This window comes from Biomphalaria glabrata, chromosome 14 (genome assembly GCF_947242115.1).
Source record: "Biomphalaria glabrata chromosome 14, xgBioGlab47.1, whole genome shotgun sequence".
NCBI lineage: Eukaryota > Metazoa > Mollusca > Gastropoda > Planorbidae > Biomphalaria > Biomphalaria glabrata.
In genome coordinates this window covers 24414647-24441035 of record NC_074724.1, presented here as the reverse complement: position 1 = coordinate 24441035, position 26389 = coordinate 24414647, and the positions used below count along the sequence as shown (strand labels likewise).

Here is a 26389-nt window from a genome sequence, read left to right as displayed (position 1 = left end):
TTTGTAGTATAGTACAGGTTAGGATAGCCATTCTTGCCTAACTGAATCCTCTATATTCTCTCTATATTAATCTAGATGTATCTCTAGTAGGTCTAGATCTAAGCCTAAGCATTTAACTTCATTCAATGTACCAAGCTCACTCCAAACATTTGCCCATTTATTCTCTATTAAAAAAACAACAACAAACGAACAAATATAATATAAGATCATTTTTTATTGATGTCCAAAACTGGCTGTCCGAAATAAATTTTGGTAATAAAATCGTAATTTAATTCAGACACCCTTTTAATTTTTTATTTGTATGGAATCAGACAACTTGGCTTATAAATCAAATAAATCAGCTCTAAAAACAGAATAAATATTGCCGGGCTCATTAGTATAGACTTAGCCAATCAAAAAATATAGTCTTAACCCTAGGAAGAGGTAAAGTCATCCGGGTAACGTAGGAAAAAACAACAACATAACTAACAAATTTGAAATTAGTTTTTCTTACATAAAAAGACAGCTAAATGGAAGGGTCAGAATCATTGGAAAATGGACAAGCACATTATACAGTGCGCTAGTTCTATAATAAATATTAAAATAATTATTTAATGACCACAAAAACGTTGAATGTCTGAATTCATGTAATGTCCGAAATAAATAAACTACTATATTAGTCTTACTGAGTCTTAGTACTCTTAGTCTAGTCAGAATGATATAATATATAATATAATTATAATCTAAGATTTAGATTAGTCACTGTCTAGTCAAGTCTAGTGTCTTACTGTCTACTTACTACTAACTACTAGATGATAGATCTAGTTTTAAGTTTAGACTAGAGTCACTAGACTAGTCACCTTCAGTGAAGTCCAGTAGGGAATTGACACCTACGTGGGCGCCATTATCCTGTTGGTCGTTAGAAAGGCTTTTATCCAACAACCAGGCCTGGACAAGGGATTCTCCACCCTGAGTCCTGTCTGAGGACTCCCAGCACTAGAGAGCCATATTGGTTGAATGGGCTAAAACCGGGCCATGCCGCATACACAGCGCACCGTCCTCGTTCCTGGACCACACTCGCTACAAGTGGCAGAGAACAGCGCTGACTGCGGGGAGTTAGTCTCATATTCTTATAATGTAACCGTCACTGTTCTGTACAGGGACCGCAACTCCAGCCACGGGTCTCTGATGATGACCACCTTTGTGGAACGGTGTGCAGGCTACTTGTTCCATCCCTACTCCCGAGTGAGATAAAAAAAAACAAAAGCTCACCCAGGGGGTCCTGCAAGGAGCCTGGCTCGCTACTCGTACTTAGCCTATCTAGTTCCACTACTAGACGTTTCCACCAGAGGCGCCTGCTGAGGCGACGGGTAGCTGGAATCCTCCGGAGACTAGTCACCAGTCTAGTCTAGACTATTAAAATTCATAATTCAGATCTATTCTTGATTAGATTTTGTTTATGGGATGATCATGATCATGATGGTTCCACGACAATTCGTTCACCCAACTATTCGCCCACCTGACTTATCGCTCACTGACAATTCGCTCACAGACTACTTGTTCACAGACAACTTGTTCACCGACAACTTGTTCACCGACAGTTGCTTCATGACAAATCGTTCACTGACAATTCATTCACAGAGAAATCGTTCACTGGATAGTAACATATTGTTAATTTTATGTATTTAATTATATATTCTCGTCGCATGTTTAATTTGTTAATATGTAAATGCGTAGATGAATGTAAAAAAACAATGACTTGTCAATGAACCATTTCTCCTTTTATAAGTAATGGTTCCCTGTCCGATAAAGTTTTATTACTTCTAGAGCTGCCATTTTGTCTAGCACTTAACTAGGTGATAACTAGATTAACCAGCTGAATGGGTAGATAAAAAAGGGGGGAGGTATAGGTAGAGGAAGGCCCTAAAGAGTGTTGACATAAACGGCCTGATGGAATAGTTCCATAGGTATATCAATTAAACATCTGGACCGCTATTAATTAAAAAGATAAGCAAAAAAGTCTACATGATGGGCATGAGTGTAAAAGAAGGCCTACATGATGAAGTAAAAATGTTGCCTTCTATAGTAAATGAGGGCCCTTTAAATTTTTCAGCTAGCTTATTGTAACAGTAAGATCACATTTTTTAAAGTATAATTTTTATCACATACTGTCCTCATTAACAAAGAATTAACAAATAAAAAAAAAACAACAAAGAAACTCAGAGTAGGCCTGATCTTTAGCAATCAAAATTTTTTTTTTTGGAAGTAATAGCTACAAAAGTTTTAATGTAAACAAAGTAAGTGTATTTTATTTAAGATAAGATCTAGATTAATCTGATTATTCTATATATCTAAAATCTAGGCTAGAGTTAGTAGAGTGAGAGTAGGTATCTTAAATCTTATATTCATATTATAATATCTAGGTACTCATGAAGGTTAGCATCTTGGTGAATCTGGATTCTAGTACTTACTATTATGTCACGACCCCTTTGAGGGTCGAATCACGATTTGCCAGTGTTCACCTAAAAGACCATTGAAAATATGGATTCTTTTTCTGCAGCATTACACATTTGCTGAATCAAATCTATATTATTTCTATGGTGATGTATTGAATAGTCATCATTTAATCATATATAATAATTTAATGCTTCATATAGCCCATGTTATTAAAAGTAATTGTCACTGCATTATTTTGGATGTTCATGGGTGACATTGGGTTCATATTACAATGTTATAATGTAGGCATTATTAGGATGAAGATTTGTAATGTAAACATTTAAACACCTCTTTTTATGTTATCAATTATAGACATTACTGTGACAAGTCAAAAGCTTGCAGAGTCACTCAAATTTATCACAGCATTAATCATTATTTACTATTATTTATTTATTTTATTTTAATTATTTCTCCGCTCTATCTCCAATTTCTTCACCCGCCCCACCTTTTCCTCTTCAGGCTAGACTTGGTCCACCACCTTGGCGTCCTTTCATTTATCTGCCCTTGATCGGGGGAAGGTAAACATACAATCTCTTTGGTCTTATCCGCCGGATGTCTGACAGCCGCAGTTGGCACCACCTTGGGTAGAATGCAAACCAATCTCCCCCCCCCCCCCTCTCCCACGTCTCTCTTTGATCAAAGAGATTACTCGGGTCAACATGCCTCGTGACACTCCAAGGTGTGACTCTTGTCGGATTCACCCACTTGTAAGATAATTCTTAGCCTAGGACATTTCCTGTTTCCGCCCTTATCTCCCGGCCTATATAAGGTGGAATAAGGCGGAATAGACACTCTCTCATTTCTCATTCTATCTGAGCAATCGAGTCTGGACTAATTCATTTATTCTTACTCCTAGAGGAATACCTGGTGGTAAGCCGAACTTAATCACAAGTTCCATCTTAATTACTTTGTGCATATTTCTCACTGGATTTTATCATCTGTATTTTGCTTATTTCATTTATGTTTAATTAGTGCATTGTGTATTTCTCACTGTCGTAAGTAGAAAACATAAACATATATGTATTTATGTATTGCATTAATCTATTAATGCTACGTTGCTCAATTGATCGTTGATGCAACCATGTATGTATTTGTACATCTCATTTTATTTCCTTTATCTCGGCTGACCGCCTTGATAATTTTGCTAGCGCACTAACACTGCGCTTAGAGAAGATATATGAATTATCTCCCCTTTACTCATTTTACTGTAACGAGAGTTGCGCCACTTGAACAGACACCCTCTCCATTCAAGCGGGCTCCATTGTTCTTGGCCGACGGTCGTATGTAAACAAACCGTCATGGTGGCTGACCCTCGCCCATTTTTCCCTTCCCCCCTTTTCTATTCCAACTTGTGTTGTTTATTTGAGATCATTATTTCCCCTTTTATGTATATTTTTATATTGCTACTATCAGCCATCTATTTTCCAAATCCCATTTGTCATCATCTCCCTATTGTGCTCTAAAGCAATTTTACCAATCTGACGAATGCACCTCAGTCGAGGGCATCGATAAGATGCATGAGAGACATGTCCTAATCTGTCTGCCTATTTACCTGCCTATTCATTTGGCATTATCTGCCTATTTATCGGATCACTTGCCCACTTGCTATTGAGTATCATCTACTGCCTATGTGGATCTATGGATCTACTCAACTCTACTACTTGGCGCTATCGGATCTATTTGCCCGCCTATTCGACAGCCCACCTGTCAACTTATTAGTTGCGACATCCCTATAGACCCAGATCTGCGCGAGACCTCATAGCTACGCCAAACCCTCCGCAACTCACTGGACTTATCCTGTCAACTACGCTGCCCACGGCAGATCAGCTCTGCCCGCAGTACACTTGTGCCCACGGTAGCCGGCCACCCGCCCTACTGTGCCCACTACAGATATCAGAACTTTGGATTGAGACTCCACAAGAACTATATCACTGGCGTCCCTCTACCCGCTAGAGTGCCACCTCCAGCTGCAGAACCTCAAGCCAGGACACAGCCAGCTGCGACTCAACAGGACAACCAGCTAAGTTCAGAAGACAAAGTGACATACTCTCTTATTAAGTGCTAGAGTGATGATTAGATATATTATTGCTTAGAGATAGATGCAAACCCTCCCCCTTTTTATTCTTCTGTGTAAATATTTATGTAAATAAATATTCTTCATTTTTAACTTTGTATCTATCTTTCATCGCTTGTCTCGTTGCGTGTCTGCTCCCGATTTGTATGCTGACGGGTTGGTGTGTGATCCTATCAAAAATAATCATCCCCTAGACATTAAACGCGCCAAACACACGTCACTTTCCCCAACCTGTCACAGTTACTTCAAAAAAGAAGATAATTATGTCCTCTCATAAATGAGGAAATAACTCTTGATTTTATAATAACTCTCTATAGTGACTGCTATCAAATCTTGTTCTCTACTAACTTTCTCTAGTGACTGCTTACAATGACTTCCCTTTACTAACTGCTATGAAGGATCTGGATAGCCCAAGGTTAAGTAAAAGTATTCACTCTCATAAACTTGAGTGTTTTGAATTAAACTCAAATTGAAATAGGGTGTTCTACTCAATGGCACCAACTTTGAGATAGTGACAGTAATATTTTCATTATGGAACAACCCATGAAAATGGATCTTGCACAATAGAAATATATTGTATATATAACAGTAGATTAATAAAATTTAATAGTTCTAGTAACATTCGATTCTTTCAAATGTATACACTGATGTTTTATCTTTGATAAACTTTTTGTTGCAGGTCAAACTTTACACTCCACATGGGAGCATCAAGTATCAAACTGACTGTGCTCCTAACACTGGATACTATCTTATACCACTCTACGATAAAGGGGATTACATTTTAAAGGCTGAGCCTCCACAGGGATGGGGATTTGGTAAGTTTGTCCTCATTAAGGAATCAGTTATCTTTGGGGACCAAATTGCATAGGTTACGATTCACAAAAAACTTTTAAGAAAATGGGACATATTATTTAAAGCTTTTTAAATTTTAAAATTATTCTTCCTTGGTAGGGTTCTATCTTTTAGTCAAGTTTCTGCATTTAATGCAGATAAATATGTTTCTTTTAATGTCAATAACGTAAAACATTTTAAATATAAACTTGAGTAATTTGTCTTGATAAAAAGGAAATCTGTTTTATCTGTGATAGAAAAAATAACAATGTGTTAATATTGTCTATTATTCATTGCTCTACTTGTACAGAACCAGTTAGCGTGGAGCTGAAAGTTGACGGAGAGAATGACCCTTGTAGCAAGGGAGAAGACATCAACTTTAAGTTCACTGGCTTCTCTATTAGTGGCTTGGTGAGTTTAACATAAACATACCTTCTTTCATTATCATTAGTGACACCATCCACTTGTGCTTCTGTAATGACTTAATTGACTTACTGATTACCAGAACCTTCATTTTTTTTTTTAAGGTTGCAAGTTTTGGCCAAACTGTTGGACCATCAGGTGTTCAACTTGAGCTGCTATCACTGTCTAAACCAGATTTTCATCAAAAAGGTTTTACCTCAGAGCAAGGAGTGTGAGTATACATTTTTTTCAGAAATTGTTTTATTTAATTCCAAAGTGATTTGTTTTGTTTGCATATTTTGTATATGATGGATGCTACTCATAAAACAGTTTTTTATTTCATTGGCTTGTTGTAATACTTTGAATTTGCATTCAAGAAGTTGCAATTTACTGAAGAGTATTGTATACTTCAAATATTTGTGTCACATTTTGCAGGAAGCATTGACTGTATTTAGCATTTGCTATGCTATTCTTTTCCAGCTTTTCTTTCTCAAATGTAATGCCTGGAGATTATAAAATTAAAGCATCACACCCTGTATGGCAGTTTCAAAAGGTACTTAGTTAAAAACTTTGAAATCAACATTTAGCATTACTTTTTTGTTTAGGAATAGTCATTATCAATTTACAGCTTTTAGAATTGGTGTGCACAAGAAAGGTATCTGTTAGAAAGGTATCTGTTATAGCTATAGTAATTTGTTCCTTAAGGACTAAATATTGCCTATGATTTTAACTGGCATATATACCACAAAATATTTTTTATCGTTCAAGTGTTTTGCTCTAAGACCAAAAGTTGTATTTTCTGAACATACAAATGTGATTGTGATTTTGCTTGACTGATAGTGATGGGAACTAAACTAACTTTTAAAAGTTAAACTAAAACTAGTTTTAAACTAAATTAAAGTAGTTAAACTATTAGTTTATCATGAATTTCAAAAGATAGTTAAACTAAACTAAAGAAAGTTAATTAAACTATAACAAACTTTTCATAACTTTTTTTTGTTGGGGGGGGGGGAGGGCAGGGTTGAACTAGACCTATATAAGATATTATCATCCGACCGCATGCCTACGGTAAGGTTCAATCTTATTCTTTTAACATTCTAGTAATATTTATCTATAATAAAATCAATAAAGAATATGTTTCTTACATAAACGTTTAATGCACAATAAATTTTTTTAAAATTCTAAATAAATATGTGTGCTTGTATTTTTGCCTTGAATTAAAACCTTTCAAAAATAATGGTACTCTTTTAAAAAAAAATTATGTTCACTTATTATATAACGGAAAATCTTACTTATACCGGTAAAGTTTAAAATCTCATTAAATAACATACTTTTAGAATTTCAAATTTAGATCTAGTAACCAAAGAAATAGAAACAAAATCGTTGGAGTTTTTAAAACCTTTGACCTGTATAACTATTTTATAGTGTAAAATACATGCTTGACTAACCATGCGGATCATGACCACTAAAAATACAACTAACACTATTGCATAACCGTTAAACAGGCAAGGGAAAAAAACAGGGTGATCTTGTCATTGTGGACTGCACACTCAGTACACTATATAGACCTACACGTGTACGTCAATCTGGCCAGGTTGTTAAAATCAGTCGGACACACCGTCTATTTACTTTCTGGGCAGGGAGGGTGTATAACTATTTTAGTGTAAAGATATATCTACGAACATGCTTGACTAGCCACTAGCCAAGCCAGTGTGTTATTTTCTTGTCTGACCACTCCACATTAAGCAAACACTATTGCATAACGCTTATTGCAGGGAAGTCTTGCAGTATTATCGAATACACATGTACAGTACACTAGGCCTACATGTGGTCATGTGTATGTTTAGCTGACCAGGTTGTTAAAATTAGTTATGGTCAGAGAGGGTGTGGATTAAGATTTTTTTTCTAGAGTTGATTACCCTAATGCCTTTAGATCTGTATGTTGATTTAGACTTAATAGATCTTAATAATAAGTCTTAAGACTATAAAAAGGGTGTATGCCTACTTGATGTTCCTGCAGTAAAAAAAATATTGTTTGCCGCCAATGATTAAAACCACTAAATATTGACCTAACTCACTAATCAGATTCCCACTAGAAACAGAAATTAAAAACCTCCACGTGGCTCACAAAAAATTCGGAACAACCTGATTCATAATACTGCATAGAAGCTTTTGGCAAAAAATGTTTTACATTTTATAATACTGCTACTTTCAAGTGCAAATATTTACTCCCATAACTTCTACCAGCATCTTACTTAACCCTCTTCAAATGCAGACTGACTAAATAGTTGTTAACTGCATCTTTATTTTGATAATCAAAGTTATTGATATCACATGACCAGAAAACAGGAGTGCATTTCAACCCTGACCACATGTTGAAAAGTTTTACAAATTTTGATTAAACGTTTTAGTTAGTAACTAAAAAAAATTAATTAAACTACGATTTTAACTAAACTTTTTTTTTCTAGTTAAACTAAAAGTTTCTAACTTTTTAGTTAACTTTTGCCCATCACTACTGATAGACATAGTTGTTTTCAGAATGTAGCAGTGCCACTTTCACAACCTGTATTTTCTACTGAGTTCAAATAAATTGTTAATTAAATTATACTTATAACAATCTGTATACATGATCTTGTCAGGGTTCGTAGCACTCCTAAAATCTCCTAAAAAAAAATGAAAAGAAAAAATCATAAAATTGCCAGAATTCTCCTAAAATTTTGTCCACTCTACTAAAAATTTTTACCCAATATTTCTTTTAAATATAATTGTGCGAGACACACACACGCACACACACATATACGCACACACACACACACACACATATATCATATATTTCATCCTCAAAAAACCTCCTAAATCTCCTAAAATTTTGTCATGGAAAAGTGCTGCCAACCCTGTCTTGTGTATTTTTGTGTGTTTTGTCAAAAAATCTTAGTTGGTTAATAATTGTTACTTTCCTTAAACAAGCATTTATTCTTAAAGACTCAGATAAACTCATACCCTGTAAAATGTGAATAAAACTGACTAATGGGTCTATTTAATTTAAGCTTAATCTGTTTAATTTATCAATGCCAAGACTATAATTCAACTCTTTGTGACTTCAGGATGAAGTAACTGTGCAAGTGAAGAATGACAAAGTCAACATTGGAGCAGGTATAATTATTGGTGGATATGATGTCAGGGTGAGTTTTTTTGACACAGAAGTTCACACAGAATTTTTAATTTCTTTTTGTAAACTGTTTTTGGGATTTTACGTCCGAGCGATGATCTTTTCCCTTTGCAACTTTTCTTGTGACCAAAGGGCCAATCCTTGATACACATATGCTTAAGCCCAGAAATTGTATGACTGGGTACTTCTTAACTTAGAGTGTCAAGTCCCAGGAGAGAGACTCTATTTCTGAGCACACCATACTGTAGAGTGTATCATGAATTTAGTAGGGAAATGAGAATTTAGTTGGTCATTATGACTTTTCAAATACTGTCATGTCATGTGACTTAACATATATCTATGGGCAGGTTTACTGTTACTTATTTAACTTGTACAATCATGTTTTAAAGCTAAAGAAAAAAATTATTTTTAATGAATTAAAATTAAAGCATCTGGTATACAGCCATGAAAAGTTCTTTGTCTGTGTAATGAACATACTCAGAATTGTCTCAAATGAAAACAAAACAGAATCAACTTAATTATAAAGCTATACAATGATTATTTTGTGCTGTTCATTTAGGGGGAAGTAACTGGTGATGGTCAACCCATGAAATCTGTGAATTTTATTCTTTACTCGGAGACGCAGCCTTTGCCTGTAAGTTTAGGAGTTTTAAAATTGTTCTTGTTCATTAAAATTTTTTTTGTTTGTTTTTTTTTTTTTTTGTTGTTTTTTTGTTTCATGAGATGGTTCCTGAACAATCAGTTCAAGAAAATATTAATTTGATAATAAGAAATACATTGACAATATATTTTTTATACCCTTATTACAGTCTATGAAGTTGAGTATATCTAGTCTAGCCACCATCATAATTCTTATTACTGGTGGAATGAGTTGTTTGTAGAGGGCTTAACAATGATAGTCCTAAACGTTTTAAACAGCAGTGTTCCAGCCATCTAAAAAGTTTACTTTAGAGCAGGCATGTCAAACTCATTAAGGTGTATGGGCCGCATACAAACTTACCATGACCTGAGGTCCCGCATCCAAATATCAGTTGCAAAACAGCCTACTAGTTTTATGTAAATTAGAAACAAAACAATAGAATACAATAATTAATGGCAATCCTGTCCCTTAGTTAGCTAAATGTGTAGTACTATTTTCATAATTAAAAATTAAAATTAAAAATTAATATGATTACATATTATTTTCTTTGTTCTGATGCTTGACATCTTTTATAGGATACAAGCTTATTAATGTCATGTTGAAGTTTGTTTTCCACATGACACTTTCATCACTGATGACAAATATTGATGAGATAATCTCGAACGGTGATGTGCTTTTCATTATAGAAAAGAACTTTTTCATTTTGGCACAGCCAATTCTATATATTTCGATTTCAACAAAGAATCTGCTATTCTCTCAGCTCTAGTGCACATTACCAGCAGCAATTTCAGAATCAAATGAGAATGGAGATACAAACAACGAAAATTCCTGCTCGTATGGAACGAAGTCACGAAAACAGTTATTGAAAGCATCTACTTACGATTCCAGGTGTAAGACACATTGATCAAATGCTGTAGCCTTATTTAATCTTTTTAGTTCCTAACACGTTGAGAAGTGAACAAGATTTCCTCTTCATATTTGGTTTATCCACATTCGTTATTTTGCTCGTAAGCACTTCACATGATTACACGCAGTTGTGACAATTTTGTCTTTACTTTGAAGTTTCAAATTCAAGTCAAGCAGGTGAGATCAACTGCTAATGCCAAATCCTGAATCCATTCGTCAGTTTGGAAATGTTCAACAGGTTCACCTTTCATGTTCAGAAACAATACAATTTCCTCACGAAGTGCAAAAAATCTCTTCTATACTTTATGACATGAGAGCCAGCTGACTTCTGTGTAGTAGGGGGCACAATCAAATTCGTGTCCAATGTCATCCAGAAACAGTGAAAATTAGCGAGGATTGAAGCCACAGGTACTAATAAAATTGATAGTAACTGAAACCGGTCTTATGACATGTTGGAACTGTAATTGCTGTGTGCAGAATGTTTCTTGGTGAATGATGCACTGAAAATGAGGAAATTTAAACTTAGCATCAGTTTCTCTTATTTTTTGCAAGTAACTTTGCATCAAAACCATTTCATTTCATGGTTGGTGCGCCATCCGTTGTTAGACTAGCCAGCTTTACCAAAAGTAAATTGTACTGCCATATCAATCCCTGTTATTTCTCAAAACATCCTTGCTTGTTATGGTATTATGCATAGAACAGAGCTCAAATAGAATCTCAAAATTCCTATCACAGGCCCTTATGAATATAGCCAACTGTGCTACACCCATTACATCAGTTGACTCATGGAGAGCCAATGAAAATAATTCAAAATCTTTAATTGTTCACGTAATCTGACTGACATGTCATTTATTCCATCTGCCACAGTGTTCCGAGTTAATGCTATTTCTGTGAATGCTTTCACCTTTTCTAGGCAAATTACTTCGGCTTTAATGACACACTCCTTCATAAAATCACATTCACTAAGTGATTTACTACGGCTTGCAATTAAATTTGACAATATGTAGCTTAAATTGCTTTCACTGCAGACACACTCTCGTTGTTCAGTTTAACAAATACTATTTTTCGATTCAAGTAGCTTGTCATCTCTTATTTTCTAGCGTAAGAGTTTAACATTATTTTGATAATTTTTAGGTGGCTAAGCAGGCCGCACGCAAAGTGGTCACGAGCCGCATGCGGCCCCCGAACGCCGAGTTTGACATGCCTGCTTTAGAGTCTTTCCGTGTGGATAAATATTGGCAGAATCTGTGATGATGTAAAAAATGAAAACTCATCAAAATTTGTATGCAGCAGATCATTGGCTATTTTACACTATTCTAGGCCATTGGCTTCAGAAATTATTCACCTCTCTTTATAATTTATGTTAAGCACATGGTCAATAGGTTGTCCTTACTATTTATGGTGTAAGGCAACACTTAGTAATACCACTTACTTTAGCAAAGAAATAATAAAAAGCTCTTGAGGTTTCAAACTTATTTTTCTAGTTACTATATGTAACATATCACAATGTGTACATTTTTTATAATGAATGTTTACAGACTGTGTCGCAGTGTGAAAAGGGAGTCCCTAAAGGCTTTAACTCTAAGGAGACCAAGCTATCTCCCATTTGTTATGTGACATCTAAAGATGATGGGACTTTTGTTTTTCCAGTGGTTCCAAGTGGATCCTACTTTTTGGTGACATATTTTAGATATTTTGTTTGTTCTTCTCAGATAATTAGACAATTATATTCATAATGAATTTCTAAATATTAAAGTTTTTTTTATAGTTTTTTATATCTGTGACAGACTTCTGATTGTCCACATGGTCAATTAATGTGTTTGAATACTTTTTTTGTCTTTTTAGGTTCCATTCTACAAAGGTGACCACATTACATTCGATGTAGAACCAGATAAACTCCCATTTGAAGTGCGTCATGGATCAGTTTTACTTAAGGTATTTATACTTACGCATTAAATATTTCAAATTTCAAATGGAATGTTCTTTCATTAATTTGGAGATTTTAGAATGTTTAGTTTTACATATGCAATAGTTGTTTTAGTAGTTGAAACTAGTGGTCAAGTCATCTTCCAAAGTTTCATAATTATTTACTAAAATATGCATATATTTTATTTTTAGGAGAAATTTGAAGTTGCTGGATTTTCTGTCAGTGGGAAAGTTTTGGACAAAGAAAATGTGAGTTTTTATCTAAATCTACCTGACACGTTTTTTTCTTTGTCCTTAATAAAAAGTTTAAATTTATATTTTCGAAACTAAAAGCCTGTATTAAGAGGACTAGTGAATAAAAAATATAATAAGAGACTTAATTTCTTTGAACTAGATGTTAGCTGTCCTTTTTGTAAATATGTATACGGCTGCTTTTCAGGGAGTTGGCATTCCTAAGGCTACAATAATAATCAATGGCAAAGAGCAGACAGTGAGTGCTGCAGATGGTTCCTTTAATCTAGAAAACATGAAAACTGGAACCTACAGCTTGAATGCTCGAGTTGACAACATATGGTTTGAGGAAATGTCAGTGGAAATTAACCCCAAGACTCCAGAATTACCTAACCTCATAGCTTCTGGGTGAGTAGAAATTTAGTGTAATCTACCTAATCTCTTAGCTTCTGGTTGAGTAGTAATTCAGTGTAATCTACCTAACCTCAAAGCTTCTGGGTGAGTAGTGGTTTAATGTAATCTACCTAACCTCAAAGCTTCTGGGTGAGTAGTGGTTTAGTGTAATCTACCTAACCTCAAAGCTTCTGGGTGAGTAGTGGTTTAGTGTAATCTACCTAACCTGATAGCTTCTGTAGGAGTAGTAATTTAGTCTAGTAAAAGAAGCATTGCTCACACACCTAATAACTTGTCAGAGAAATCATATAATTATTTTAAAAAAAATGAAAGCAATTGAACACAAGAAATATTATAATTATCATCTATCCTTGAATATTGAAAAATACTTTGTTGTTGTATGCTCAGCAGTTTTGTGTAGAAGCATAAAGCACTTTGGAGGCACGGTGGCTGAGCGGTAAAGCGTTTGGCTTCCGAACCGGGGACCGGGGTTCAAATCCTGGTGTAGACTGGGACTTTAAATTTCGGGATCTTCGGGCGCCTCTGAGTCCACCCAGCTCTAATGGGTACCTGACATTAGTTAGGGAAAAGTAAAGGCGGTTGGTCGTTGTGCTGGCTACATGACACCCTTGTTAACCGTAGGCCACAGAAACAGATGACCTTTACATCATCCCTCCTATTGTCCACAAGGTCTAAAAGGGGAACTTTACTTTATAAAGCACTTTGCACATATAGTCTATTCAAAGGTCTATTTTAGAAGCTTATCCAGCTAATATTTTGAACTGAGGGGTTCAAAGATTGGGATTTTAAAAATCAGGATATTAGGACACTGCTGAGTCTTTTGAGTCTACTCAACTTGAATGGGTACCTGACATGTTGAGGAAGCAATGGCAGTTGGTTGTTGTGTTGGCCACATGACACCCTTATTAATCAACTGCCAAAGAAACTGATAAGCTTTAAATCAACTGTACCCATAGATCACAAGATCTGAAAAGGGTCCTTACCTTACATTTATCAGTAATAAAATACTGTGTAGAACTTTCTTTTCTCAACATTGCAAAAGTCAATAATGCCTCATAGTTGAATAACCATTTTTCTTGCAGGTTCAACATGTGTGGGAAGGTCACCATAGAGAGGGTGCCTGAAAGCTTGGGTAAGCTTAGCAGCCAGAGAAGGATCATTTACTACCCAGAAGGTAAAGGTTCGGATGCCAAATCTGTGTTGTCTGATTCCAATGGAGTGTTTTGTGAAATGGTCAAGTCTGGAAAATATGTAGTCAAGGTAATAAACAGATGTTTAATGTTTACTGTTTGGTTGTCATGGTTACATTTATTATCTTCTAGCATTGCTAGTTTTTCTACTCAATAGTTATATTGTGGAGTGATAGGGAATCAGGAATGCCACATTTCCAGAATGCTCTGGAAATTCTGTTTTTGAGGGTTTTCCTTTCCTTCATTTTTTCTTCAACTTCCCATATTTTCTAAGTCTAGCCAAGGTTACTTAAATATAAACAAACATAATGCAATTTTAAAGTAAAATGCTATAGGACATTGCTGCTGATACTTTCTTTTTACAAGTGCTATAAACATTAGTATGAGTTTATCACTTCCTCTTAAGGTTCTGTGTGAAAACTTAATTGTGTGTTTGTGTGTGTATTTCACCAGTTGGCAATTCAATAGCATCATAACTTCAAATATCTAATATTTCAAAAATGTGTTTTCTAAATAGTAATAGTAATGATTTGTAGACCTTGGTTTTAGATGGCAGTGGTTAGAATCTGACAGTTTACACAACTAGCCAACATGGCAGTGGTTAGAAATTTTGCTGAAATTAAACATTCATAAATGTAATTTCTTTCTTTGGTTAGGTATATGTGAGTGAAGCAGAAATCAAAGCAGGCCTAACCTTGACTCCAGTTGAACGAACAGTCACAGTGTCCAGTAAGCCAGTATTGGATGTCAACTTCTCACAGTTTAGAGCTAAAATATCTGGCAGTGTCAAGTGTATGGGTATGTACCTCATGCTAGCCTTTAGATTATGCTAATGATGATTTGCTTCAGCAGTAGAGAGGTAATCTGAAGATTCCATGTTTAAATTTAGATATTCGACAAATTGACGAAAAGCAAATAGCTAACAGGCATCTTAAAAATACTGTGACTCTCGCCTCACTGTGGAACATATCCTCGTTGATTGCCCCAGATACCAGGATGCCAGGGAGAAATATTGTAGAGCCACTAACTTAAAAACACTATTTGATAATGTCGACCCTGGGAATGTACTGGGCTTTATCCGGGAAGTGGGGTTATCTACGAAGATCTGATTTATGAATTTGTGAACATGTACTATTTACATTAGATTTTTACCAAATAATTAAATTTTTACTACCTTTACTATTTTAACTGTGAATAGACCTTGATTTTAATGATATGACTGTATAGAATCTGGCCCTTGTTGTTTAGAGAGAGAGTAGTCCTTAAGGGACTGCAGGCACGACATGGCCTAAATTGTGCCGATATGCCTAAAATCAAAATCAAATCCTCTTAAAAATTGTATACCTATCTTTTTAGGTTAAAAAATGTCTCTCAATACTTTAGTCAATACATATATGCTTTTCCAATCAGAAGAATGTGATTAATTTCATTGTATTCCAGAAAAATGTCTGAACATGGAGGTGACACTTGATGCCGTAGGTCGTACAGATAGTCAGATTAGAACTGGGGTGAAACTGTCTGGCAATGAGGCCACATTTTTATTGGACAATGTCATGCCTGGAAAGTACAAAGGTACTTTATTTTTTTGTTTTCTTCAGTTTCATGTATGTTTTAGACTTTTGGCAGCATTTATTAATTTGTGTTTAATTCATATTTAAGTACAGGTCTTAATTTAAGTAAAGTATACATTCAGAGTTCATTTTATTAATAGGCTTCATAATTATTATTATTTTAGTGTAATGCATCCATGTTCAGTACTTTGGTACAAATTTCTTCTATGGACATGTTAGCATATCTGGGAGAAGGTTTTTTGGTGCTTAAATAAGGAGCTCTGCAAACATAACTAAAATTTGAAATTTAAAATTTCTAGTCCACATCAGGTTTTAAGTAGCAAAGTCATTTTTATCACATTTATATCCATAATCATGAATAAACTTGGTGAATTTTACAAAATCATGTCTATATTGTAAGAACTTTAAAAAAAAAAAACGACTTAAAAGTTATCTAGTCTAGAATATTTGTAATAAAAGTACTCATAAACAAAGTAGCCTTGATGACTTTGCTGTGATGAATATTCATAAATATTCCAATCATCCAATATGCCTCTTAGCCTCTTCTCCTTGGGAAGGTTTTGGGTTCTTTTAACACAGTTGCTGTTGTTCTCTACAGCCTCCATTGTGCTGGACAACTGGTGCTGGAAAGAGAAGTCCATAGAGCTGGATGTAGCTGACAATGACCTGACTGGTTTGGAGTTTGTCCACACTGGTTACATCCTCAAGTGTAGTGTATCCCATCCAATCACTATTGTAAGTTGTTAAGATATTGCCAGCACCACATATTTACATGAGCAACACTTGTGCTGTTTTTCTTTAAGGTTTAACTTTTTGTAATACTTCTTTTTATCTGTTCAATTCAAATTATTTTGGGGTTTTACTGTTATTTCATCCTAGAATTTTGCCCACAATAAAAAAGAAAAGAGTGTTGGCTCATTTCTATTGGATAAAGGCTTGAACCGGTTTTGTTTGGCTCACCCTGGTGTTTACCAATTGGCACCAGATTCCTGTCACAGATTTGACCAAGAAACCTACAGCTATGACACGTTAGTGGATTTCTTACTTACATTTTTGTCTTGTTTTAACATGTGACATGTTTGCTTACTTCATGAGACATCACCAATGTAACCTTTTGATAGTGAATGTTTTTTCTTTTTAAGTTTTCTAAATTAATTATCTTATTTGACTAAAATTGGCTTCTGTTCAAGTGGTTGGCATTAGAGAAGGTGGTTCTCAATCCTTCAGTACTATAAAGCAGGACCCATTCCAACTGAACACAAAAGATACTAGAAGTCACAGACCAAGAGTAGGTGTGGGGAAACATTAAAACACAGACTTTCTGTTGGTAATGCTAAAAGGGGTGTGGGGGTGGGGGATGGGCCATTCACTAGGGGAAAAAGTTGTCAATTTGTTTTCCTTGGTTCTTTAACTCACAGAAATGTTTATGAAAAATAAGAAAAATGAAGCTTGAAAAGTAAAAGAAAAGTACAAGTTTACCATAGAATTTTAGAGCTACTTGTAAAAGTTTACCAAACTTGAATATGTTTGTCACATACTGAATGCTACATTGTTCACATTTGTTGTTCAGTTCCAATCCCTTGACACTGACATTAAATGCCATCCAGCATTTGGCTTTAGGAGTCATTACAACAGATACAACAGTGGAGGACATTCAGGTCACTATCAAGTAAGTTAAGCAAATAAAGACTTCAGCTTTTTAAAAAGAAAATTGACATATATTGTATTCATGTTCTCATAAGACCAGGGGTGACACTTTTTCAGGGTAACCTTGTAAATCTCTGTTTCAAGGCCTGTTTAATTTAATTTTGTTCCTCTTAGGGGTTAGTCTACTTCAAGATCCTATTTTTTCCTCCTTTTCATTCTTTCTTTGTCCATCTATCTCCCATACCCTGCCACTTACATCCATAAAGGCTGTCCAATAATATCCACATTTTATACTCCACCTGTTACATCCATAAAGGCTGTTCAATAATATCTACATTTTATACTCCACCAATCACATCTAGACATCGAATCCAATCAATCACTTTGAAAGCCCCATCTAAAACTTGTGCTTCATAAATCATGTTGGCTAGATTTATCTTCAGACCATAATAGAAGAACCTAATCAAAGGTGTACAAAATTAAGGCATATTGAACTAATATATGGAAATATAATTTTATGAATTCATGTATTATTTTTACTTTTATTGGCTAAGTAAAACATAAAAATGTATCAATTAATAAATATAGATGGAGTGGAGTTTTTTTTTTTTTTTGTCTATGTTCACTTCTTGCTAAATTTAAATTTTTAGTCAGAACAAACCAAGTTTCAGATTAAATTTTTTTTTTTAAAAAGCTTATATCAACTCACTCTGTCTGTTTTGTAAAATGATTGAACACCCTATTTCTCCCACACCCAATCTCAGATCAAACTGAAACTTTGCACAATTATTACTTGGTCAATAATACATGAATCAATAAAAAATATTAACCAACAAGACAATTAATTATTGGCAATTAATTCTTTTGTTTGATACCGACAATGGAAATTCATTCTTCAGTATTCAGAAATATGGCTAAATATTTGTTTTTTTTTTCCCCTTAGATAATTGTACACGCTATTTCTACCACACTCATTCTCAGATCAAGTTGCAACTTTAAACAATTATTTACTGTACCTAACAAAACATGAATCAGTTAAAATATTAACCAAATTTTTCAATTAATTATTGATAATCAAATAGTTTGTTTGATATTGAAAAAGAGAAATAACTTCTACATTATTGAGATATAATGCTGACATAGTTGTAAATATAGAGTTCTTTTCTTTAGATAATATTAAGCACTTTTTTTTTTAAAGTATTTTTTTACATTGCTTGTTTTGGTTGTGCAGATTATATGTCCTGCTTTTTTGTCTGTTTAACCTATAAAGACTAAATGTTATCAGTATGAATATAAAGATCATATTGACTTTGTTGATTTGGCTTAGAAAGTCAATTCAACAATCTTTATATAATAAATGTTAAAAAGAAAGTAATGCTTTCTACTCCTTACCGATATATTTAAAAAAAAATTTTAACATCCTTTTCACCATCACTCATGACACAATCCTTTATCTAGAGGTAGTTTTGTGAATTTTAAACATAGACCTTGTGTTGTGATGTGTATAATAATCTTATGTGTATGTTAGACCTTGTCATGTGTATAATAATGTTATGTGTATGCTAGACCTTGTCATGTGTATAATAATGTTATGTGCACTGGCGGATCCAGGGGGGGGGGGGGCGGTAGGGGCGATCACGCCCCCCCCCCACTCGGCCCGGGGGGGGGGCGGAAGAATTTTAGTATAGAATTCACACAATTTGTATACGAATTTATTACTTATGCTAATAATATATACTAATTATTTATATTTCAACCTATTTTTAGATTATTTCGCCTCCCCCCCTTTCTAGTATTTTGGCCGATTTTGTAGGGTCGGGAGGGGGCGATGGCATCAATCCGCCCCCCCCCCCCCATAAACTTTCGAGTGGGGGAGGGCGGTCCTATTTATTTGCAGAAATCACAGCTTGGTAACAGAATCAATTAAATATCTATATGATTAAAACTTGTTATTGGTATTCTAACCAGTCTTTATATTATGTCGTTCATCTTTGGCCGATTGGAAGGGGAGGATCGAATACCTCTACTGCCCTTCCCATCTAAACCCTTTGAGTGGGGGGGGGGGGGGCGGTTCTACTTTTATGGAGAAATCATAGTATGTGAACAAAATTAGTCGAATATCTATATAATATAAACAGGTGGAAGTGCGATACATACAATTAATAAGTAATAAGCTGTAGATGTCAGGAGAATGTGTTTCAGCAGTGAAAAATGCAAGAAAACGCTTTTTGCGTCAGGGCTTGGCCCTGAACCCCACTGATAAACAATGAGCTGTAGATGTCAGGAGAATGCGTTTCTGCAGTGAAAAATGCAAGAAAACGCTTTTGGGTGTCCCGAACCCCACAAAGGAACTTGCAGCGCTTTCCCAGACCCCCAAGCTTGCAAGAGAAATGCCTCAACATTACTTTTTTTTTGTTTTTTTTTTCGCCGAAGATTGAGAAACAGTCTTATTTTATTCTCACATATCGAATATATATATGTATATATATATGCTGTACGCACGTTTATGCATAGGGTTAGGGTTTACTGGGCGTTAGGGTTAGGGTTTGGAAAAAAATCGCCCCCCCCCCCCTCCAAAGTTCTGGATCCGCCAGCGGTTATGTGTATGTTAGACTTTGTCATGTGTATAATAATGTTATGTGTATGTTACACCTTGTCATGTGTATAATAATGTTATGTGTATGTTAGACCTTGTCATGCATATAATAATGTTATGTGTATGTTAGCTAAATCAAAAGGTTATCCTTCAACTTTCAGATCATCGGTTGATGATGCACCTGTTGTGGTAGGTCCCCTAAAGCCCAATGTTACTGCTACCAATGAAGCAAGAGCCACTGCTGCTGCATCTGACAAAGACAGCACTAAAAAGCCAGTGATGTCCCCAACAGTCTACACATTTTCTCATTGGTCAAGGTGAATTTCACATTTGAATTTAATCCCAGTGCTTGGTCTCTTTATCATTACAGTAGCTGTGAAATGCTCTTCAGTTATGGGCTACTCTGATGGCTATGTTTAACTAAAATGTATCCACCTATAACAATAAGTAGTTGTAACATTAAGCTATAGCATGTTCATTTTGTTTCTTGTTGTCAATGCTAATTTGTCACCTTTCAGATCTGGTGAAACTCTGACATTGTCAGCCAAGTCTGCAAGTGTTTTGTTTTATCCAAGTACTGTGGAGGCTTACATTAGTGGAGGTAAAATGTTTTAGTTCTCAAACATTCAAAGTTTGACAAAGCACTTTTTATTAAATGACATTTCTAGTTTAAAATGAAAAACATTTTGGTCAGGGAATCTGCTAATTAATTATAATGTACATATATGAATGTACATTTTACTTGCATTGTTGTTCTATGTTTTGTTATGAGTAATGTATTATTGTAAAACTTATTTCCCATATTATTATTATTAATAAAGATACAGTAAAGACAGCACATTAAGCTGCTTAATAGTTATAACTAGGCCAGATCCCAATATGACTTCAGTTGAGGAGAAGCTCTGTTGCCCAAGCAATAAAAAGAACTTTTGTTTGTGGGACTTTTTTAAGGGTCTAGTCAGAAACAAATTATGAAATGTGTTTGAAAAAATGTAAAGCCAAAGATAAGAACTTTGTTGTGTTTTGGCTCAATCTGTGTAGTGTCACAATTAAAGATGGAGTTTTTGTACTAAATGTAACTATTTAAATCTATAATATATGGCTATATAGATACATGCAAGCTATACAACATTTTTACTGTTAGAAGCCATAAGAAAAAGATTTTAAAAATATTGTTTTGAAATTACTCATTAAATTTAAAGTGCTAGTTGAGCCATGAGATTGAAAGAACAAAACATGCATCTGTCTTCTTCAATACATAACATTGGACTTTTGGATTACTCTATTTTAAATTATTACTTTTTAGTAGCAGTTTATATCTCATTCTTGGGGGTATGTTAGTGATTCAGAGGTATGGGCATCTCTAGTACATATTTCTAACAGATAATTTATTGCATGACTGCATTCCTTGTCTAGTGTGACAACAATTTATTTCATATTCAACACACAAGTCCATTCTGTAGAGAGCTAGTTAGAAAAAAAAATATTATTCACCCTGTTGTTACATCCATTTGACTTGTCATTCCTACTGGGTTAGAAAACAGATTATACATTGAAGTTATAATTTTTTACAAAAGATAGAGAATGTATTCATTTCACTTTTTATAGAGTTAATTAATAGCTAGGCCAAATGATTTTTTGTTTTTCTTTCTTTATTTTTTAATTAGCTTAAATAATAATATTTTTTTGCTTACAGAGGCATGTCCTGGTGTAATAGCTGATCTTATTGGTCGCAAAGGCGTGTTCATCTATGGCAGCATTAAGCCACCTCTATCCGGAGTAACAGTGACTGTGTCAGATGAGGAGGGCTCAATGGCACCAATCGTAATCACTACAGATGCCACTGGAAAATACAAGTAAGTATTGTTCAGTCATTTAATTAGTGATATTCTTGGCACTTTGAGGTATCATAGATGTCTGAAACATAATTAAAAACATTATCCCATGAAACATTTAAGTAACTGTATGTTATTTTAAACACATTATATGTTCTTTTTATTATGTATCTGTATCAATTGTAATTTGTAATAAAAAAACAACAATTGTGTGAACAGTTAAATGGACTATGTTACTTAACTGAATAATGAGAAATATTAATGAGCATATAATTATCAGAGTGGGGCCACTGCATGCTGAACAGAAGTACACAGTGATGGCTGAGAAGGAAGGTTTTGTGTTGTCTAGAGAGAGCAATGACTCCATGTCTTTTAGAGCCTCCAAGTTGGGAGAAATAGCTGTTCAGGTAACCTGTCTAATTAAAATTTTTAATTCATATAATGGTACCAATGGTATGACAAGTACTAACCATTTCCAGAAAATACTTACCATTGAATCGACAATTAGCTACTGCATTTAACATTGAGATGAACCATTTTAACATTGAGTTGAACTATCTTATTATGTTGTTGACACTTAAACCCAGATGTTTGAAATTAATCTTTACTACTCTGTTTCCAATGCGTTTTTTAATATGAATTTCCTAGTATAATTTAGTTAATCCACAACTATCTCAATGCTCAACAGATGCTGAATGAAGTTGGTCAACCACTGTCCAGCGTACTGCTTTCTCTCAGTGGTGACCATCAGTATAGGTCAAACAATGTCACTGGAGTTGATGGTCATATGATTTTCACTGGACTAGTGAGTTGTGAACTTTTTCTATTGTTTTATTATTTTTGTGTACTTTACAGGTTATTGTAAGATTATTATTTTTTTTACAATAAAAGATTATGTTATAAACTAGGGAAGTTAATTGTAAATACATTAAAAGAATTCTGTCGCACATTTACTGAAACAGAAGATAATGATATTATTGAATCTTAAATGGTAGTTGTACATTGTTATATGATAGTTCATATGGTCACAGGAAGACAGTAGACATTTGTTTCAAGAAATTTGGCAAGGGGTGAACATTTTGTGTGAATATTTTGTGTTTATTTTGGATTCAGTACATTTATTTAATGAATCAGTTAGACAATGTTTTAAAACAAAAAACTTGATCTAAACCTTTGTTCTTTTATTAGAGCCCAGGTCAATATTTTCTTCGTCCAATGATGAAAGAATACAAGTTTGAGCCAGCCTCACAAATCATCAATGTTCAAGAAGGAACCACAGAGAAAATTAGCATCAAGGGAGCCAGGGTGGCTTTCAGGTACAGAAGTTTCAGTTTTATCTGAAATAAGGCCAATCATTTCAGTTCTACTAAACTAAATTTAGTACTTTTCAATTTTTTTTCTTTGGTTCAATGCAAATCTTACTTTTATTAAAAAAGCTGTTGGCCTGCTAGGTTTAGGTATTTTAGTTTCTGGGTTTCTGAATCAGAAATGACTTGAAATAAGTGACATTCCTAAATATTCTAATAAATGTTAGGCATATTAAAAAATTGGCAGCTAAAAAAATAATTTAAATAAAATTGCTTTGTGTGATTATGCTACATTTTCTTAGTTTTTGTGATACTCTTAAAGAAAATCAAGTGTTTCAGTAAATTAAAAAAAAAAAAAAAAAAAAAAAGTAAAATATTGTATTTATGGGAAAATCAATAATATTACATAATGATCCATTTTGAGTATCTGTGAACTGTTATTTGTCATAAATGCATATTTTGTAATGGATATCTGGATAAGCTTTTATTAATATGTACTTTTTTTGTGAATGTTTAGCTGTTATGGCAAAGTGACCTCACTGAATGGTGAACCCGAACCTGGCATTATCATAGAAGCCCAGGGTCAAGGCAACTGTCAGACTTACCAAGAAGAAAGTAAAACAGAAATGGATGGCTCATACAGAATACGTGGACTTCAAGTGAGCTCTATTTCTATAGTTATAATGAATACTTGGTTGTAATGAAAGATTTTTTTTAGATTGGGAAGTAGTTTATTTTAAGGTTCCCTCTATTATAATTAATTTTTAGTCTTACATCGCTCATTTCTTTTAAAAATTCTTTGACTTTTACTTATTCTAGATTTTAGTACTATTAAGTGGTAACTGTTTTCCTTGGCTTTTAAAGTGAATTTTTTCCCCCATATTTAAATTATTACATAGAATTTTGAAAAGTGGAACCCTTGTGTCAGTGACAGGTATGGTGCTCCACAGCTCTTTCCTAATGTGCTCCTGGACATTATATATTTAATGTGTGTTTCACCTGACTGGAACAATCTATTTGTATAATCCCTAGAAATACAGCAGTGATAATTTAAAAGCGTTTTTCTTTACATTTTGGTCACTTCCAGCCTGAATGTTTGTATAAAGTTGGCCTCAAGTCTGGGGATGTCAACACACATATAGAACATACAGCACCAGAAGCAAGACAAGTCAAGGTGAGCAGCATTAAGAATAACTTTATTTTGTGACATTTAAAAAGAAATGGATTTAAATAACTACAGATCTTTTTCATGTTTACTGGAAATTTGATAAATCTGATTACCAAACTGATTTGATTAACAAAAAGATTTTTGTTAGAAAACATTTCATGTTAAAATTTTGTTTTCAAATCTTCGTACATGATGAATAACTTTTTTTTAATGTCCATTTTAGGTTGAATCCTCAGATCTCCATGACATAAATATCATTGCTTTCCGTCGCATGAATCAAATGGATATTAGTGGCAATGTGAAGACAAACTTGAAATTTTTACCGTTCCTGAAGGTAACGAAATAAATACTTGTAATGTTTCAACTTTAAAACTTGAAGAGTTTTATTTTGTAAATTAAAGTTGACATGAGAGAACCAAAATATCATTGTGGCTCTCATCTTAAAGGCATACACAATGAGTTAAATCATTGTGTCCTTTCAAATATGCATGTAGATTTGTTGATTGAATGCTGGTGTATGAGCTGCTGAATCTTCAGGATTATTGATGTTTTATTTTACTGATGCTGGAAAGGGGAATACAATTAAATGGACTATCTCCTTAAAACACCAGTCTTATTAGTTAACAAAAAATGTTTAGCTTAATTTTGTATATCTCCTAGATTCGCCTTGTGAGTGAAGCCCAACCAGACACCCCCATTCATGCAGTTTCCTTGAGCAAGTCAACTTTCTTCTTTTTACCAACGCTGCAAATGGACAACAAGGTAACTAGCTAAAGGTGTTCTACTCCTAGAGCTTTCAGTAGACAGACATGGAGAGTTAGCCTATCAACCAGATTTCTCTGAAGTGGCTGGAAATGACTACTTAGAATGGAAGGGTTTGTTGTAATAAACCAACTTTTTGCCTGAACAAGTTTTGCAAATCATGACTAAAATAAAAAAAAAAATCTTTACTATCTTGCTGCAATACAAACCTTCCATCTGAATGAAAATCTTCAAAACTTCTATAGGGCCTTTTTGGTACATGGAAAAAAGGTTTGGAACTTGAATCCCCCATTGAGCTCTGACTGTCTCACACTAAGACCTACCTGCTCAAAACTTCTTTTATAGATTAGTTCAAATATTATATGTCACATTCTTAAAGCACCTTTCAACCACTTTGTGATGATTACGATGCCGCTAAGTACATAAAAACATTATTATAAACACCAAACTTCATTTAACACTCAGTTTAAAGTTTAAAACTTAACAGAATGAAAGCCCAATCCTCATTAACTGCAACCTACAGGTATTGAAGCTTACAAACCAATCTGGTAATGGGTGTTGTACTCAACTTTCTGGTCATGGTGTCAAGTATATTGTTTTAAAGGAAATTTGATTGGGGGTAGCAATGTACAATAAAAACACTTCCACTTAGATTAAGTAAAAGGCTAGAAAAAAATACAGCAGGGGATGAAATATTTTCCATATATTGTTACATATGTTTAATGTACTTTTTATAAATTAATTTTTGTATACATGCATCATTACAATTTTTGTTTTTTGTGTTTGCCTTTATGCAGACCTACCTCTTGTCCTTGGCCAGCACTTTGTCTAGATCAGAGTATGACTACAAGTTACCTTCACTGGAGTTTGTAGCCAATAAGTCACATATGCACTTTACTTTTGACTTTGCACCAAAAGTAAGACTAAAGTTATGCGCAGCTTTCTCTTAGTTTATTTTGTCTTCTGTTTCAATAGTTTAGCTACATAAGTGGTTTTGAAGTGCCATCAATTATAAGCTCTTAGAATTAGGACAGAGTTATTGTGTTAAAATATAACAAGTGATCTTAACAAACTTGTGTATTTCTTGCTAGCCTCGAACTGTTGATCAAGATCTTAACCAAGGCTCTTTTCTGATTCTTCCTATCATTGGTCTTATTGCCATATTGGCCTACCATCACAAGACAGTAAGTATAATAATATAGGATTTTGTTAATTTATATATTTATGTTTTCTAAGTAGTTTTTT

General features: G+C 34.2%; 1 protein-coding gene across 1 annotated transcript in view; it reads left to right on the top strand.

The window, feature by feature from the left end:
• The window catches only part of LOC106055192 (BOS complex subunit NOMO1-like), a 33290-nt gene that overhangs the window by 4852 nt on the left and 2049 nt on the right, over positions 1 to 26389 (top strand). Inside the window, exons 2-29 of the mRNA XM_056010201.1 lie at positions 5229 to 5364; positions 5691 to 5791; positions 5908 to 6014; positions 6263 to 6335; positions 8887 to 8964; positions 9511 to 9585; positions 12036 to 12173; positions 12343 to 12432; positions 12616 to 12672; positions 12863 to 13062; positions 14151 to 14328; positions 14915 to 15056; positions 15699 to 15830; positions 16428 to 16564; positions 16709 to 16857; positions 17400 to 17498; positions 20234 to 20389; positions 20591 to 20673; positions 21769 to 21928; positions 22188 to 22314; positions 22596 to 22712; positions 23096 to 23223; positions 23732 to 23873; positions 24302 to 24388; positions 24606 to 24716; positions 25043 to 25144; positions 25942 to 26061; positions 26236 to 26328. Coding sequence (XP_055866176.1) covers positions 5229 to 5364; positions 5691 to 5791; positions 5908 to 6014; positions 6263 to 6335; positions 8887 to 8964; positions 9511 to 9585; positions 12036 to 12173; positions 12343 to 12432; positions 12616 to 12672; positions 12863 to 13062; positions 14151 to 14328; positions 14915 to 15056; positions 15699 to 15830; positions 16428 to 16564; positions 16709 to 16857; positions 17400 to 17498; positions 20234 to 20389; positions 20591 to 20673; positions 21769 to 21928; positions 22188 to 22314; positions 22596 to 22712; positions 23096 to 23223; positions 23732 to 23873; positions 24302 to 24388; positions 24606 to 24716; positions 25043 to 25144; positions 25942 to 26061; positions 26236 to 26328 — 3318 coding nt within the window. The remainder of the gene's footprint in view (positions 1 to 5228; positions 5365 to 5690; positions 5792 to 5907; positions 6015 to 6262; positions 6336 to 8886; positions 8965 to 9510; positions 9586 to 12035; positions 12174 to 12342; positions 12433 to 12615; positions 12673 to 12862; positions 13063 to 14150; positions 14329 to 14914; positions 15057 to 15698; positions 15831 to 16427; positions 16565 to 16708; positions 16858 to 17399; positions 17499 to 20233; positions 20390 to 20590; positions 20674 to 21768; positions 21929 to 22187; positions 22315 to 22595; positions 22713 to 23095; positions 23224 to 23731; positions 23874 to 24301; positions 24389 to 24605; positions 24717 to 25042; positions 25145 to 25941; positions 26062 to 26235; positions 26329 to 26389) is intronic.